Raw genomic sequence first — 17,368 nt, forward strand, 5'->3', positions numbered from 1 at the left:
TTTTGTATTTTGTAACATTACATATAAAGTTGCATTTTATACTTTATAATATTTTACTTTATACAAATTAGAGATATATATATACATACTTTATAAAATTTAATTACATGTGTTGTAATATTAATATATATATATACATATTATAAGGTTAAGTTATATATTTTATAAAATTTACTCTTATATATGTTTTAAATTTAAATCATATATATAACTTATCATACTTATAGTTTTTAAATTTCCACATAGTTGGTTTTATTATAGAGTTTAAAACTTTATAAAGTGGGTTAATTTAGCAGGTTTGTTACAAAAATTCCATAGACAGAGGGGCCTCAGGAAGGGCAAGAAAGGCCTCAGAGCAAGGGCTGGTCTGCGTCCTTAAATAAGCCCTTGTTCATCCTGAAACAACTCAAGAACTTGACCTCAGAGGCGATGAAATTCAACCTCTGAGGTAGCCTCAGAAGAGCGCAAAATTCCACAGATCCGACCTGAGACGAGAAACAACTGAAATTTACTTCAACGAGCTCTGGTTTTTGCCTCAGACCTAGTGTGAATTCAACCTTAGTTCAGCCTCAAACATAGCTGCAGAGATCTGTCATAAACCCAATGAAGGACCCTCCACAAAAACAAATGAACAGACCCGAAAAACCTTCTTCCAACCTTGGCCTTGTTCAGCTGTGCGTGATAATCCTAGGCCGCAGAGAAATCATGAAGAATAGGCGAGTAAGAATGATTCTGTGGAGGAAACCGAGCACCATATATATGGTAAACGAGGTGGCTTTTAGGGAGGACCAACATGATTGGATGGAGGGAGCCAACCGTTCAAAAAAAATTAATTTTGAATTTTCAAAATTTAATTTTGGAGCCAAATTTTAAAATCCCTTTGAAGCCAACTTAATCTCCATAATTCTCTGCTGAACATTTGATATAATAATAACATACAATTGATCAAAGGGTTTTCCCCACATTGGGGTTTTTCCCTGGCATCCGCCAAATCTGGTGTCCTCTTGTCTTGGCTTGTCTTCTACATTTTATTTTAGGTTCTATCTACAGTTACTATCAATGTGATTTATGGTTAATGTGATTGCTATTGGAAACTAATTTGGAAAATTGTCATTGGGCTGCTTAAAGTACATTTAAGTAATTGTGTTAAGCATAGAACATACCATTGTTAACTAAATTTAACGGTGTGAAGGGCTAATAGGTCCATAATTATTTTAGAAGTTTCTTGAGAGTAAATGTAACCAATAAACCAATCATCATGCAGGCCTTATCCTTTCATTTTTTGGGACCTCAACCAAATTCCGGGGCACAAACTTGAAACGAGCATATCTGTTCAACCTTCAGGAGTTACGAAGCGTGCCACATACCATTGGAATCAGCACAACAAGGAGAATCAGATGATGATGGTCTCGTGATCAGAATCACTATCCTTTACATCCATTTTCATGAACAAGAGTGGGGCATCTAGGGCTTTCCAAGGCTACTTGTCATTTGGAGTTTCCAATCAATACAAACCATGACATATATTAAGAGCGTTCAAAGACCGATGTTGGCATCAATGACAACATCATTCAACATCCTTAACTTGCTAAACATACCTAGTTGGCGGTGGTATTGGGTAGCTACATATGAGACCTTAGACCTGATTATGTCTTGCCTAGGAATTCCTTAAGGCTACTATGGAAGCCTCTCTTGTGTAGGATCCATCTTCACTAGAAAAAGGGAAGTTGTTGCCTAGATGACAGTGGTAATGCTCGCATATTGCACTAGTCGTAGCACCTTGTGAAGGCTTTGCACTAAGGTGCTAGATTTTGTAATAACAATTCCTAACGAGAATAATGAAACTTGTCTGATACACACACACAACACCCCTGTACATCATTTTTTGTAATAACAATTCCTAAAGAGAATAATGAAACTTGCTTGATACACACACTACACCCATGTACATCATTTTTAAGCACAATGATAGAAAATGATATCTCATTTTCTGACCCTTTTTTCTCTTCACATGTTATCCATATTTTGCTTTAACACATAAATTTCCCTTCATGTAACTCATATTTCAATCACAATAGAACACATTGTCATGCTTCCACTTTCTTCAACGTCAACAATGAAACTCCAAATGATGCTATGTGCAATCAGTCATGACAGAATTAGGTTGAACTTCACTCACGTAATACATGGAAAGATACAGAACATAATGTGTTTACAACGATTGAAATTAGACTTTCTTATCAAATCGATTGAAAATTAAGATAACAGAGGTGCCTGCTGGAATTGACTTACCCATAATAAGATTGGCAGGATGGATCTTGATTTCACTAGGGGAACCTACAATTACAAACACTCCTGAAGTCTTCAAAAGTGGCATATAAAGATCAATTGGGTGGTCCCCTGAAGCAGTGTCAATGATGAAATCAAGGGTCTTTGAAGAAGCCTGCAATTTATAAAATATCGGATCAAGAAAAGACTTTAGTTTTCTGCAACTCAAGACAATGTTCTTTGGACATGATACCTTTGCAATAAAAAAGAAAATGAAGTGTGATGTCAGAAATTTACCTCTATCTGCTGTTTATCAGATGACAATAAAAATTTATCTGCTCCAAGAATGCTCAATGCTTCATCCTTCTTTGATGCAGATGTGCTCAAAATTGTTACATTCAGTCCAAAAGCCTTTCCAAATTTTACTGCCATATGACCAAGACCTCCTAGCCCAATTACTCCAAGAGACTTGCCTGCATGATTCATGTGATGACGGATCATAGGGCTGTAAACAGTAAGTCCTGCACAGAGCAAAGGTGCAGCTGAAGCCAGTGGTAGATTGTCTGGTATCTTAAAGCAGTACCTGGTTCAAAATTTCAAACATCAAAGTTCTGCTTCTCAGACATCGAAAAGTAATTCGTAAATCATTACATATGACAACAACTTAAAGTCTTATCATTAAACTACATTAATATAGCAGCAAGATGGATCCCAAAAGTATCAAATTAGAACTGAAAAAGGTTGCTTGGAAAGAATCTGAAAATATATTCCATCAAACTATTATATAAGCATAAAGAAAAACATGAACATGGAAATCCAGACTTACTGACAAAAACCACACGAGGGCTCCACACCAATTGAACTGAGTGGAAAAAATCACACTAAGAGCACATGTAGGTTCCCCATAATCAAATTGAGTGGGTAAAAATGCAGGAAGCTCGAATACTTTATGTACTGAGCTTACAGTTGAACATCTTGTGTATTAATTTAGGATTTTATATAATTAAACATATTAGAGTTATATAGTTAAAAATGGTTATCTAGACTATAGACCTAAGTTGCACGAAACGTTGAAACGTTTCGGAGTTTCCAAAATGAGTACGTTTAAAAACATCACCTCCCAAAAATGGAAACGTCGGCCAAAACGTCCTATATGTTGATTTGGGGTAGCATCGGATGTGCTCTAGCCATGAAAATTGGTGGAGAGACTAAAGAGCATGAGATATCCAAGACCCAAAAATCGTTTTGGAAAATTCCACCCGGATGAAAAGTTATTAAAATAATTAATATTTTTAATAAGGTCCTAAGTCCAAACTTAGGAAAATAAAAATATTAATGGGTATTAATAAAGATAAGGATGAGAAGTTTCTAAGAGACGAAGATCAAGTCTATTTTAATCTTAGCCGTTGATTAGGAACTTAATCTAAGCCGTTGATTCATCAACAGGAAAAGTATAAGAGAAGGCTTGAGGGTCAGTTAGAAATATATTGAGGGAGCCCAATCAATGCAATTTCTGGAGCGGGGTTTGCTGAGAAATTCGAACTATAGGTCTAGATTGCAGCATGAGGTGGCAAGTACGGAACAGAGAGGCAGGAACACTACCAGAAGATCAGTGCAGAGATCAAAGAGGCAGATGCAGAGCCTCTCAGGCAGACGCAGAGGCAGCAGGACTGCGCAGTCACTAGAGGGCCTGTGTGGGTGACGCAGAGAGGCCCGGTGTTGATGCAGAGAGGCAGGAGCTGACGCAGAGGGTCTGGGAGCTGCGCAGAGTCCAACAAGTCTGATGTTGAGTCTGGAGGAGGTGCTGGAGAATTTATCTCAATTGGGTAAGCCAATTTGGCACCCAGTTGTACTCAAGAATAGTTGATTAATAAAATCCTCCTCTGCTGCACCAGTTTTCCAGCATTGGGTTTTTCCGGGGACATTTGTCCAAAAATAACTGTGTTGATGTGTTTGGTTTTTGTGCATGTATTTGTTTATGTTCTATAGTGTGATATCTGCAATAGAGTTTATTTTAATATTTACTGAAGTGATTTCGTAAATAACTTATTGAAGAATAAGTAGGAAAAATAAATCAGTTGCTGCAGTAATACTAAATAGAATTTTCACATGGTATGAGAGCAAGGAATCAGAGACATGAAGGGAAAATCAATTACGGGTCGAGATCATGATGCAGAGGCATCAACATCAAGAGACTCATGCAGATTTTCGGAAAATTTCACAAGGGATAGAAATCTTGATTTCTTTATGTTGGCTTCTAGATTGGAAGAAGAAGTTACTTGTGTAACAAGCTCGACATCATCTGAAGTATGGTATATAAACAGCGGAGCCTCCCTGGATATGACAGGAATCTGGGAATGTTTCTCTGAGAATCAGGAGGAGAGGATAAATTTTCAGATCACCATGGGGAATAAGGCAAAGTGTACTCTAGAGGAAAGGGGACCATAGTGTTTCAAACAGAAATGGGGGAGCGATTGCGGGCCACCAATGTGCTGCATGTGCCAGGACTGGGGATGAACTTACTATTCGTATCACAACTTCAAAGCAAGGGCTACGACATTTTCTTCATCAAGGAGAAAGTGTACGTCAAACAACCAACCTAGAAAAAGAAAGTGCAAATCGGAATCAGGAGTAACAGGTTCTACAGGTTATAGCTAGAATCACTAGTGGCACTGATAGGCAGTCATGGGGACAAGGATCTGAATGAACTATGGCATAGAAGAATGGGACATTTGCACCATGCGGCTCTGAGAATCCTCAGGAAAACTATAACAGGGGTTCCAGATCTTAGTACAGAAAGAGATGATGTATGCAGAGGATGTGCTCTGGGCAAGTATGCCAAAGCAGCATTTCCTAGAAGTAAAAACAGTGCCAAGAGTGTGCTAGGATTGATACACTCAGATATCTGTGGACCAATGTCCACTAAAGCTCTTAGTGGTGCTAAATACTTCGTCACCTTCATCGATGACCACTCCAGGAAAACTTGGATTTATTTTCTGAAAACCAAGGATCAGGTTTTCTGTCGATTCAAAGAGTTCAAGGCTCCAGTGGAGAATCTGACTGGAAAGAAAATAAAAGTTTTGCGCTCAGATAATGGTGGAGAATATGTCGACAAGGACTTCATAGAATTTTGTGCTAGGGAGGGGATCAGAAGAGAGTGGACAACTCCGTACAATCCAGAGCAGAATGGAGTAGCAGAAAGGAAGAACCAGACTATCATGGAAGCAGCCAGGGCCATGATGTATGATCAAGATATGCCAAAATTCCTGTGGGCAGAAGCATGCAACACGGCAGTCTATGTTCAGAATACAACTCCTCATTGGGCATTGGGCATTGGGCAAGATTACTCCAGAGAAAGTCTTCACATGGAAGACACCTGAAGTAAGTCATTTCAGGATATTTGGGAGCTTAGTATATTGCCGCATACCCGAGGAAAAGAGGAAGAAGCTGGATCAAACTACAGAGAAAGGATATCTAGTGGGATATAGCAAGAACGCTAAGGCATACAAAATCTATCTTCCAAGGAGCAAAAAGGTAGTAGTTCAACGAGATGTGAAGTTCATGGAGGATAGGGCCTTCAGAAAATCTCAAGAAATGCCTTCTGAGGAGCAGTGAAAAGATGAGACGTTGGTCAAACCACTTCAACCAACGGAAGACCAGAATTCTCCCTCAGATCAGGAAGAATCACATGAGGAGGAGGAGCTAACAGAAGCACCTGCTACCAGAGGAAGAACGAGCAGGGAACTTTGTCAGATTCTTGCGAGATGCAGAGGATTTCATTGGTGCACCAAGAAACAATAAAAGGGAGCGAAAATAGCTAGATAGATATCAAGCATTAGTAGCTCAGGATGGGGAGCCTGCCAATTTTCAGGGGGCTACTCAACATCAAGTTTGGTTGGATGCGATGGTGGAGGAATACAACTCTATAATGATGAACGATGTCTGGGAGGTAGTGCCACAGCCTGAAGACAGATCGGTGGTAGGTTCGAGATGGATCTACAAGATTAAATATGCTGCAGAAAACAATGTGGAAAAATACAAAGCCAGGTTTGTGGCTAAGGCATATGCTCAGAAGGAAGGAATTGACTACGAAGAGACCTTCACCCCAATAGCCAGGTATACATCTATTAGAACCGTGATATCTCTTGCAGCACAGATGGGATGGGAGATTCATCAAATGGATGTCAAAATGGCATTCCTGAATGGGGTGATAGAAGAGGAGGTATACATTGAACAACCAAAAGGCTTTGAGACACGTGAGAAGTCGTCTCATGTATGCAGGTTGAAGAAAGCCTTGTATCCGCTGAAACAGGCACCTAGAGCATGGTATGGTCAAATTGATGGCTACTTGCAGAAAATGGGGTTTGTCAAGAGTGACGCAGATCCAAATCTCTACTATCTGGTTGTAGAGAATGAGCCTCTAAGCCTAGTATTATATGTGGAAGATCTCTTCCTAACAGGATCGTCCAGGCTCACTGGGGACTGCAAGAAGAATCTAGCCACATAATTTGACATGAAGGATTTGGGACAGATGCATTATTTCCTGGGGTTGGAAGTTTGGCAGCAAAAGGGGGAGATATTCCTTGGACAATGGAGATATGCTACAGAAATTAGGAAGAGATTCAGGATGCAGGATTGTAGACCCATGGCTACTCCAATGATCACCAACTGGAAGAAAATGATGCATCAGAAGACAAGGATGTTGATCCCACCTTATACAGGCAACTCATAGGGTCCGTGATGTATCTGGTCAATACTAGGCCAGACATTTGTTATGCTCTCAACACCCTCAAGTCAATTCATGGTGGAACCAAAGGGGGTGCACTGGGAAACAACCAAACATGTTTTCAGATATATACAGGGAACAGTCGATTATGGACTCTTGTACACCAAGAGTAAGGATATCAGATTGAGTGGATTTACTGATGCAGATTGGGCTCGAGGTTCTGTGGATCAAAAAAGTACCTCTGGGTACTGTTTCAAGATTGGATCGGCAATGACCGCCTGGTACAGTAGGAAACAAAACTCCGTAGCTCTGAGCTCAACTGAAGCAGAATATATGGCGCAAGCATAGCTTCGTGCGAAGCCATATGGCTTAGAAAACTGCTTGTGAACCTATTCAGAAGAAAGATGGAGGCAACCAGGATCATGTGTGATAATCAGAATTGCATCAAGCTCTCTGAAAATTCAGTATTTCATGATCGGTCAAAGCACATTGATATTCGGTGTCACTTTGTCAGAGACTGTGTCCAATGAGGAGCTGTACAATTGAGCTACACTCCTACAGGAGAACAGGTGGAAGACATCCTTACCAAGGCATTTGGAAGAACCAAGTTTGATTATTTCAGAGAGAAGATGGGGATGATAAAGAATCCATTTCAGTAGCAGAAATGGGTTTGTTGTTGCAGTGCAGTAGCAGTTGGTAGTAGCACGATGCAGCATTATGATAAGGGGTTGCAATGCAGATGCAGTGTTGGGAAGGACTAGCAGCAACACGGATGCAGAGCGAGTTGCAGTGCAGATGCAGTGTTGGGAAGGACCAGCAGTAGCACGGATGCGAAGGGAGATGCAATATAGATGTAGCAGCGACCGTGATAGAGCCATGATAGCAGTACAGGATGCAGCAATGCAGAGGATGATGGACCGGGAGGCCTAGCATCAGCATAGGTACTGGTGTCGTATAATCAGAATGATACTCAGTGTGGAGTATTACTAGAGCACATTCCTCGCTAAGAGGGAGTGTTGATTTGGGCTAGCATCAGATGTGCTCTAGCCATGAAAATTGGTGGAGAGGCTAAAGAGCATGAGATATCCAAGACCCAGAAATCATTTTGGAAAATTCCATCCGGATGAAAAGTTATTAAAATAATTAATATTTTTAATGAGGTACTAAGTCTAAACTTAGGAAAATAAAAATATTAATGGGTATTAATAAAGATAAGGATGAGAAGCTTCTAAGAGACGAAGTTCAAGTCTATTTTAATCTTAGTCGTTGATTAGGAACTTAATCTCGGTCGTTGATTCATCAACAAGAAACGTATAAGAGAAGGCTTGAGGGTCAGTTGGAAATATACTAAGGGAGACCTGTCAATTCGATTTTTGGAGCGAGGTTTGCTGAGAAATTCGAACTAGATGTCTGGATTGCAGCATGAGGTAGCGAATACGAAACAGAGAGGCAGGAACAGTACCAGACGATCAACGTAGAGATGATCAGAGAGGCAGACGCAGAGGCAGCAGGATTGCGCAGTCATTAGAGGGCCTGCGAGGGTGACGCAGAGAGGCCTAGTGCTGACACAAAGAGGCAGGAGCTGACGCAGAGGGTCTGGGAGCTGCGCACAGGCCAGCAAGTCTGACACTGAGTCTGGAGGAGGTGCTGGAGAATTTATCTCTGTTGGGTAAGCTAGTTTGGCACCCAGTTGTACTGAAGAATATCTGATTAATAAAATACTCCTCTGCTGCATAGGTTTTCCCGCATTGGGTTTTTCCGGGGGCATTTGTCCAAAAATAACTGTGTTGATGTGTTTGGTTTTTGTGCATGTATTTGTTTCTATTCTATGGTGTGATATTTGCAGTAGAGCTTATTTTAATATTTACTGAAGTGATTTCGTAAATAACTTATTAAAGAATAAGTAGGAAAAATAAATCAGTTGCTGCAGTAATAGAATTTTCACATTATATGTATATATAAAATATATATATATGTATATGAATAACATATTATCTTGCAAGAAAAAAGGGAATAAGACCCATAGATGACAATTTAGAAGGAAAAACTGTGAAAATTGGCAGCAATAATTGATTTATTTCTCCTACTTATTTATGATAAGTTATTTACCAATACTTCAGTAAATACCAGAATAAATTCAGTTGCAGACTTCACAAACTAGAACTGAAAATTAAACGACAAGAGAAACATCAGCATATGAACAAGCACATATACACACTTGTTTTTGGACAATCGTCCCTGGAAAAACCCAATGTGGGAAAACCAGTGCAGTAGATCTAAGGATTATTATTATTGGCAGTAAATTTCTTAATACAATTTAGGATGCTCATCTAGCAATCATTTACAGAGAAAAAACTAGCAGAAAATCTAAGTGAGTTTTACCTCACTTCACCTAGCAGAGTTCCGACTGATCCGACACAAGACTGGCTAACCCCGGTTATTTCTGCGTCAGCCCTGCGTCACCTTCTCTGCCCTCCGTGTCAGCTCTCCCGGTTGTTCTGGCAGTTTCCAGCAGTTTCGACTATTCCAACAGTTCTGGATTGTGCGTGACAGACAACTTTTCTGCTCTGCGATGGCCCTTCTGGCTCTGTGTCAGCTCTCTCGGCTACTGCGCTGCTTCTCTGCAAGCTCTCTCTGCCTCTCTGTTCTGTATTTTTCAAAAATTCCTTCTCCCGAATTCTCTCTACCCCTAAGCTGCAAGATCTCCCCAATCGATTTTCCTCCTGAGAACTTTTCACCTCAAAAAATCGATTTCCTCAATCTCTCTATATGTTTCCAAATGAACCCCAAGCCTCCATTTTATACTTTTCTGATTGAGACTTCAACAACCGAGATTAAGTTTCTAATCAACGACTAAGATTAAAAGATGACTTGATCTATCTTCTAGATCATTCTCACCCATATTTTGATTAATACCCATTAATATTTCAATTTCCCTGAGTTTAGACTTAGGAACTCCATTAAAAATATTAGTTATTTTAATAAAATACAATCCGGGTGGAATTTCACTGAATGGTTTTTAGGTTCTTTAGAACTCATGTGCCTTAACATCTCCACCAATTTTCAAGGCAAGAGCACTTCCGATGCTACCAAAAATTAACACTCCCTCTTAGCGAAGAAGGTGCTCTAGCAACAATGGCCACCTTCATGCTTCTCTGTTTCTGAAGCATCTCCTTTTTGCACTACTGCTGCCACCAACACTGTGCTACTACTGCTAAGGTATTCCTCCCCATGACACTACCACTGCCACGACTGCATCTGTACTATAGCTCCCTCTCAAACGCTGCATCATTCTATTGAAAGGGATTTTCCAACATACCCATCTGTTCTTGAAATTGAACAAACTTGGCTTTTCCTAGAGCCTTGGTGAGTATGTCTGCCACCTAATTTCCTGTGGGAGTGTACTCCAACTGTACGCTCCACACTAAACACAGTCTGATAAAGTGACAGTGAATATCGATGTGTTTGGAGTGATCATGAAATACTGGATTTTCAGAGAGCTTGATACAACTCTGATTATCACAAAAGATCCTTGTCACTTCCATCCTTCTCCTGAATAGATTTATAAGCAGTTTCCTAAGCCATATAACTTCACATGTTGCTTTGTGAGCTGACATATACTCAGCTTCACAGAGCTCAAAGCTACAAACTTCTGCTTCCTACTGCACTAGGAGGTCATCCCTGATCCAATACCGAAGCAATACCCAGTGGTACTTTTCATGTCTACTGAACTTCCTACCCAATCTGCATCAATGAATCCACTCAATTCGATATCATTGCCCTTGGTGTATCTTAATCCAAAATTTACTATTCCATGCACATACCTGAGAATGTGCTTTGCTGCTGCCCAGTGCACCCTTTTTGGTTCCACCATGAACTGACTAAGGGTGTTGATAGCATAACACAAGTCTGGCCTGGTGTTGACCAGATACATAAGTGACCCAATGAGTTGTCTGTATAAGGTGGGGTCCACTTCCTTGTCTCCCGAAGCATCTATTTTCTTCCAATTGGTAATCATAGGCGTAGCCATAGGTCGACAATCCTGCATTCTGAATCTTTTCAGAATTTCTAATGCATATCTTCCTTGGCCAAGGAAGATCTCACCATCCTGCTGCCAAACTTCTTTTCGAGAATTTCTAATGCATATCTTCCTTGGCCAAGGAAGATTTCACCATCCTGCTGCCAAACTTCCAATCCTAGAAAATAGTGCATTAGCCCCAAATCCTTCATATCAAACTCAGTTTCCAAGTTCTTCTTACAATCCTCTATGAGTCTGGATGATCCTGTCAAAAATAGATCATCCACATACAATACCAGAATCAACGGCTCACCTTCTACCAGCAGATAATAAAGATTGGGATCGACATCGCTCTTGATGAATCCCAACTGCTATAAGTAGCTGTCAATTCGACCATACCAAGCTTTGGGTGCTTGTTTTAGCCCGTACAAGGCTTTCTTCAACCTGCACACATGAGTTCTCTTTTCATGTGTTTCGAAACCTTCTGGTTGTTCGATATATACCTCTTCTTCTATCACCCCATTCAAGAACATTGTTTTGACATCCATTTGTTGAATCTCCCATCCCATTTGTGCTGCAAGGGATAGAATGGTTCTGATAGAGGTATATCAAGCTACTAGGGCAAAGGTTTCCTCATAGTTTATTCCTTCCTTTTTCACATATCCTTTTGCGACAAACCTAACCTTGTACTTATCTACGCTGCCATCTGCAACATACTTGATCTTGTAGATCCATCTCGAACCTACAATTGATTTGTTCTCTGGTCTTGGTGCAATTTCTCAGACATCATTTGTCATGATAGAACTGTACTCTTCTACCATGCATCCATCCATACCTGGTGTTGTACGGCTTCTCGAAAACTAGAGGGTTCTTCGACTTGAGCTACCAAGGCTTGGTACCTGTCAGGTTGTCTATGCTGCCTTTTCTCGACTCTAGGAGCTCCAACGAATTCCTCTGCGTCCCTCAGAGTCTGTTGTACTTCTCGGCTAGGTCTTCCACTGGTGGTGGAGGTTCCATCTGTTCCTCTTCCTGTACCCACTGTGACACTCCTGGCTCCTCTTCTCTTGAGGAGATGCTAGTACTGGTTACCGTGCTTGAACCAAATGCTTGTCTTCCTGCCAGATCTGATCCCTGTTGCTAGACTAGAGGAACATCCTCATCTTGTTCTTCAAATGGCATCTCATGAGATTTCTTGAAGGCTCTATCTTCCATGAACTTCACATCCCGCCTTACTACAATCTTTCTACTGCTCGGAATGTAGATCTGATATGCCTTTGAAGTCTCGCTATAACCTACTAGATACCCAACTTCGGCAGTCTGCTCTAACTTTCTCCATCCTAATGTGTTGGAGCCTTATTGCTCTTTGTTGTACCATATCCTGGATGAAGTGGTACCTAATATCAATGTGCTTGGAGCGGTCATGGAACATGGGATTCTCTAATAGGTGAATCACACTCTGGTTATTACAGAAGATCACGATGGTATCCAGCTCGTGCTCAAATAATAGCTCACTGAAGAGCTTCCTCAACCAAACAGCTTCACAACAGGCCATATTCGCAACAATGTATTCGGCCTCAGCGCTGCTTAAAGCAACCGATTTATGCTTCCTTCTCATCCAAGATATTGAAGCAAACCCCAAAGAGAAGCAGCACCCAGACGTGCTCTTACGATCCACCACACTGCTAGCCCAGTCTGCATCTAAATATCCATAAAGCCTCAAGTTCCTGACAGTGTATCTTAGTCCACATTGGATTGTGCCCCGAAGATATCTCAAAAGATTCTTAGCAGCAATCGAATGAGTGTGATGAGGCTCGACTATAAATCGACTCAACGTGTTCACAGCGAAGCATATGTCAGGACAGAAGTTCACCAAGGACATCAGGGCCCCCACAAGTTGACGATACTCGGAAGGGTTCGCTAATCCGGGCCCAGTAGTACTTCCACATAGATTCTTGAAGTTGTGTTCCAACGGAGTAGATACATACTTGCAATCCACCATTCCACATCTCTCAAGCAGCTTCACAATGTATTTTCCTTGAGAAAGGAAAATATCACCTAGCTTTTGCCAGACCTACAATCCTAGGAAGTAGTTCATTAGTCCTAGGTCCTTCATCTCAAATTCAGAAGCCAAATCCCTCTTGCATTGATGAATGAGAGGATCATCACCTGTCGGAAAGAGATCATCCACATAAACGACTAGAATGAGAGGCCAGTCCTTTTCAATCTTGAAGTATAGGTTCGGGTCAACATCACTCCTTGTAAATCCCAGCTTCATAAGATAGCTATCAATCCTCTCATATCAAGCCCTAAGAGCTTGCTTCAACCCATAGAGGGCTTTCTTGAACCTGCATACATGTGTCTTTCGATCTTGAACTTTGAACCCCTCTAGTTGTTCTACATAGACTTCCTCCTTAAGCGATCCATGCAAGAACGCAGTTTTGACATCCATTTGGCGAGGGCTCCATCCTTGCGAGGAAGCAAGGGCTATGATCGAACGGATGGTGGTATATTGGGAAACCAGAGCAAATATCTCATCGTAGTCTACTCCTTCCCTTTGAGAGAATCCTCGAGCAACGAATCTGGCCTTGAACTTATCAACACTCCCATCAGCTCCATGTTTGATCTTGTAGAACCATTTTAAAGTGACCACTGACTTGTCCTTGGGTCTACGAACCACATCCCAGACATCATTCTTTATGATCGAATCATACTCCTCATTCATCGCATCCTTCCAAACTTGGTGTTTCACAACTTCTTTGAATGTACAAGGCTCAGATTGTACAATGGTACTCATGGAAGCTACCCTTGGTACCTGTTCGGCTTCTTGCTTTCACGAAATGTCCCCCTTGGTGCAATATATTTCTCAACATCTTCAAGAGTATCTTTGAGCCACAAAGCCTTTTTCTTGAAGTAGAGGACTCATTATGAGGTGGATCAATGGGATCCATCGGATCTTCAACATCGGGCATCAGGTCATCATTCGGAGGTTCATCCTGCTTTCCTGCATTATCATCATCATTGTCCTTCCCAGGGATAGGAAGATCTCGGACTTTCCTAAGGGAAGAATCTTCATCAAAAGTGACATCATGACCTATTTCCACTTCCCTTTGACCAGGCACATAGATTCTATATGCTTTTGGAGTTTCACTATAGCCCACAAACATTCCTATCTTCCCAAATGCATCTAGGTTGTTTCTTTTCTCTTTTGGCACATGAAAATATATGGGACAACCAAAAATTCTAAAATGAGAAACATCAAGTTTCTTACTAGTGAATACTTATTCGGGTGTCTTGGAGTCCAATGCTTGATGTGGGCATCTGTTTTGAACATACACATCGGTGTTGGCAGCTTCTCCCCATAAGAACTTCGGTAGGCCTTGGTCATGAAGATGGCACAGGTGGCTTCTATGATAGTTCAATTTATTGATTTGGGGTAGCATCGAATGTACTCTAAGCCTCAAATTTTGCAGGGAGGCTTGGGCACGTGCATTCCAAAGAACCCAGAAAGAATTTTGGGAAATTCCACCCAGAAGTGATTTTATTCAAACAATTAATATTTTTAACGGGGTTCTTAAGTCTAAACTTAGGAAATTAAAATATTAATGGGTGTTAATCTAATCAGGGGTGAAACTTCTAGAAAAAGACGCAGATCAAGCCAAAATGATCTGAGCCTTTGATTATGATTTAATCTAGGTCATTGGTTGTCCAACAGGAAGATATAAGAAGGGGCTTGAGGGTCATTTGGAAAATACACTGAGAGATCAAGGAAATCGATTTTCCGAACTGAGAAGTTCTCAAGAGGAAAAATCGATTAAGGAGATTTCTTGTAGCAGAGGGGCATGGATAGCTTCTGGAGAGAGTGATTTTCTCAGCCGGAGAATCATCAGCAAAGAAAGGCAAAGAGTAATCCAGCAGTGGCAGCGCTGAGCCAGAGGGGTTGTCGCAGAGCCATGTAGAAGCCAGTGAGGAGTCCGAAATTTGCAGAGAAATTTGATTTTCAGAAGCCGAGGTGTGAGACCGGGAGGCAGAAATCGAATCTCCTGGGCAGCAAATCGACCAACCAAACAAGTGACATAGCACCCAAAGAGCTTGACATTGGGCTGACGCAGACACTGAGCAAAGGCAGCGCAGAGGCAGCCAGAAAAGTCGGGGGCAGTCATTTTGGGGTTGGATCAACCAGGATTTCCAGTGATAGTGTGAGGTAACCTCACAATTCTTTTTGCCAGTATCTCTCTCTGTCACTGAATTACCCTATGAGGTATTCAAAGATGTATCAAAATTTGCTACTGCATAATAATAAAACCCTCAGAGTTGTTGCACCGGCTTTCTCACAATGGGTTTTTCCGGGGACTTTTGTTCAAAAATAACGGTGTCCTATGTGTTTCTATTTCCTTTCTCAGTTTCTATGTTTTAGAATCATATTAAATTTGGTGTAGGTTGCTTCAGTAATTTACTTCAATGTTTCAAGAAGAAATCTGAAATAAGCTTGTAATGTAATTTACAAACTAGGTGAAGTAGATTCAGTTGGTTGCAGTAGGATTCCTAAGATTGTTAGATCTAGGAATTTCACATGGTATCGGAGTTGTTGATGTGAAACAGGGAAGAGAAGATCTAGATCTGAAGCAAGTACCAACTTGCTGCAGCAAGCAGCAGTTCGAATACCCTAAGGGATTGTGCAGTTCTAGCCAAGAGGGCTATATTTTCGAGATTGTCTCTCTGAGTGAGTCGACCGAGAGGTAAGACTGTCGGATTGAGAATTTGTCGAGGCAAAGGGAGCCACACGCAGAGCAAAAGGGATGCAGTTTTCTGCAAGCTGGGTGCTGGGCAGAAAAGCCGTGAGAAGGAAGAAGCAGATCACATAGTAATGGAATACTTCCTTAGTGATTTCATGCCGACGAAATCAGTATTTCTCATTTGCTGAGCAGCAGACGAGCAACAGCTTACCAGCTCCATCAGGGAGTGCGTAAGCTAGCCTAGGAGTTATGCAATAGGGAGAAAGAGGGAGTTGTTTGACAGTTTTCAGAGGATATGGCAACCAATGGCTTGAGGGATCAAGACAGGTTGGACATGGCTTCCAACTACGTCATCTGGAAGGCTAGAATGTTTTTCCTTCTAGATAAGCATGCCCTCAAGACGTATGTTAATCGTGTGGTAGTTGTCCCTGAGGATGCAGATCCACTGAAAAAGTACAGAGCTGAGATGGCTAAGGCGAAAAGGATGATCCTGGATGTAGTCAAGGATCACGTGGTGTGCCACGTTGCTAGCAAAGGGAATGCTAAGGAGATGTGGGATGCCTTGGCCACATTGTATCAAGGATCTTCTGAGCATCGAAAGATGTACTTGGAACAGAAGCTGAGATCTGCTCAGATGCAGAAGGGAGAACGTGTGGATCCATTCCTCACGAAGCTAAAGGAGTCCTGTGATGAGTTGTCGGCTGCAGGGCATACACCTTAGGATTCAGAGTTAGTTACACCGGCCCTCAATTCTGTCTCAGATGACTGCCAAATCTTTGTCCAGAGTGTCCTGGGCAGAGAAACATTGCTTAATTGGGATGAGATGTGGGCAGCTCTAAAACAAGAGGAGCTAAGGAGAGACCTAGTCAAGGTCAAACTTGACGGAAGCAACAGAAACAATGGGTCGAAGCCCAAGGACAAGGAGAATGTATACCTTGCATCAAAGGGGTAGCAGGGGCAACAGAGACGAAAGAAGGACATCTCCAAGGTCAAGTGCTTCAAATGTGGCAAGATGCGCCACTACGCATCCCAGTGTCCTTTGAAGAAAAAAGACAAAGATGAGAAGCACGATCCTAAGGTTGCAGGTGCGAAGACCGACGAGGAGTTCACCATGACAGCCGAGATACCTCCAAGAGGGAGGTGGGATGATATAGAACTGTAGTTCGATAGAGCTACAGATGGGCAGGATTCTTGAGGAGCCCACCTCTTGGATCATCACCTTGCTACGGGAGCCCATGATCAGTAGTAGCGGGATGAAAGAGTTTTCAGTTGGTGCCATGGAGTGTTGATTCGATAGATACAGTAATTAGTAGCGCTAGAATGTGGGCAGTGCAGAGCAGAGAGGCAGCAGTGCATGGAGGCACAATGCAGAACTTCAGTAGCGCAATGGCGTCAGAAGACAACGTGGGACTAGCAACAATTAGGATATCAGCACCGAGGTGTATCCACTGGATACTTGTCCAGTTTTTGGGTGTTCTCAGTTGCTTCTCTCAGTAACTGAGTTGCAGTTTGGATGCAGTGTTAGCAGTGGCAGTGCTAGCAGCATAGCAGATGCAGCATTTGAGAGGGAGCTGCAGTACAGATGTAGCATTGGCAGTGGCAGTGTCAAAGGTAGCATTATAG

General features: G+C 41.7%; 1 protein-coding gene across 3 annotated transcripts in view; it reads right to left on the reverse strand.

Annotated features, from left to right (window-relative positions):
• LOC149162866 (putative cinnamyl alcohol dehydrogenase 1) overlaps positions 1 to 17,368 on the reverse strand; it is a 410,094-nt gene that overhangs the window by 125,231 nt on the left and 267,495 nt on the right. For all 3 annotated transcript variants that reach the window (XM_089437422.1, XM_089437421.1, XM_089437420.1), the window contains exons 5-6: positions 2,566 to 2,851; positions 2,293 to 2,443 (exon numbers count right to left, since the gene is read on the reverse strand). In XM_089437422.1, the coding sequence (XP_089293548.1) occupies positions 2,293 to 2,443; positions 2,566 to 2,851 (437 nt within the window). The remainder of the gene's footprint in view (positions 1 to 2,292; positions 2,444 to 2,565; positions 2,852 to 17,368) is intronic.

Source organism: Pinus tabuliformis, chromosome 5_2 (genome assembly GCF_031772625.1).
Source record: "Pinus tabuliformis cultivar Carrire ecotype Pingquan chromosome 5_2, CPIR1, whole genome shotgun sequence".
NCBI classification, from domain to species: Eukaryota; Viridiplantae; Streptophyta; class Pinopsida; order Pinales; family Pinaceae; genus Pinus; species Pinus tabuliformis.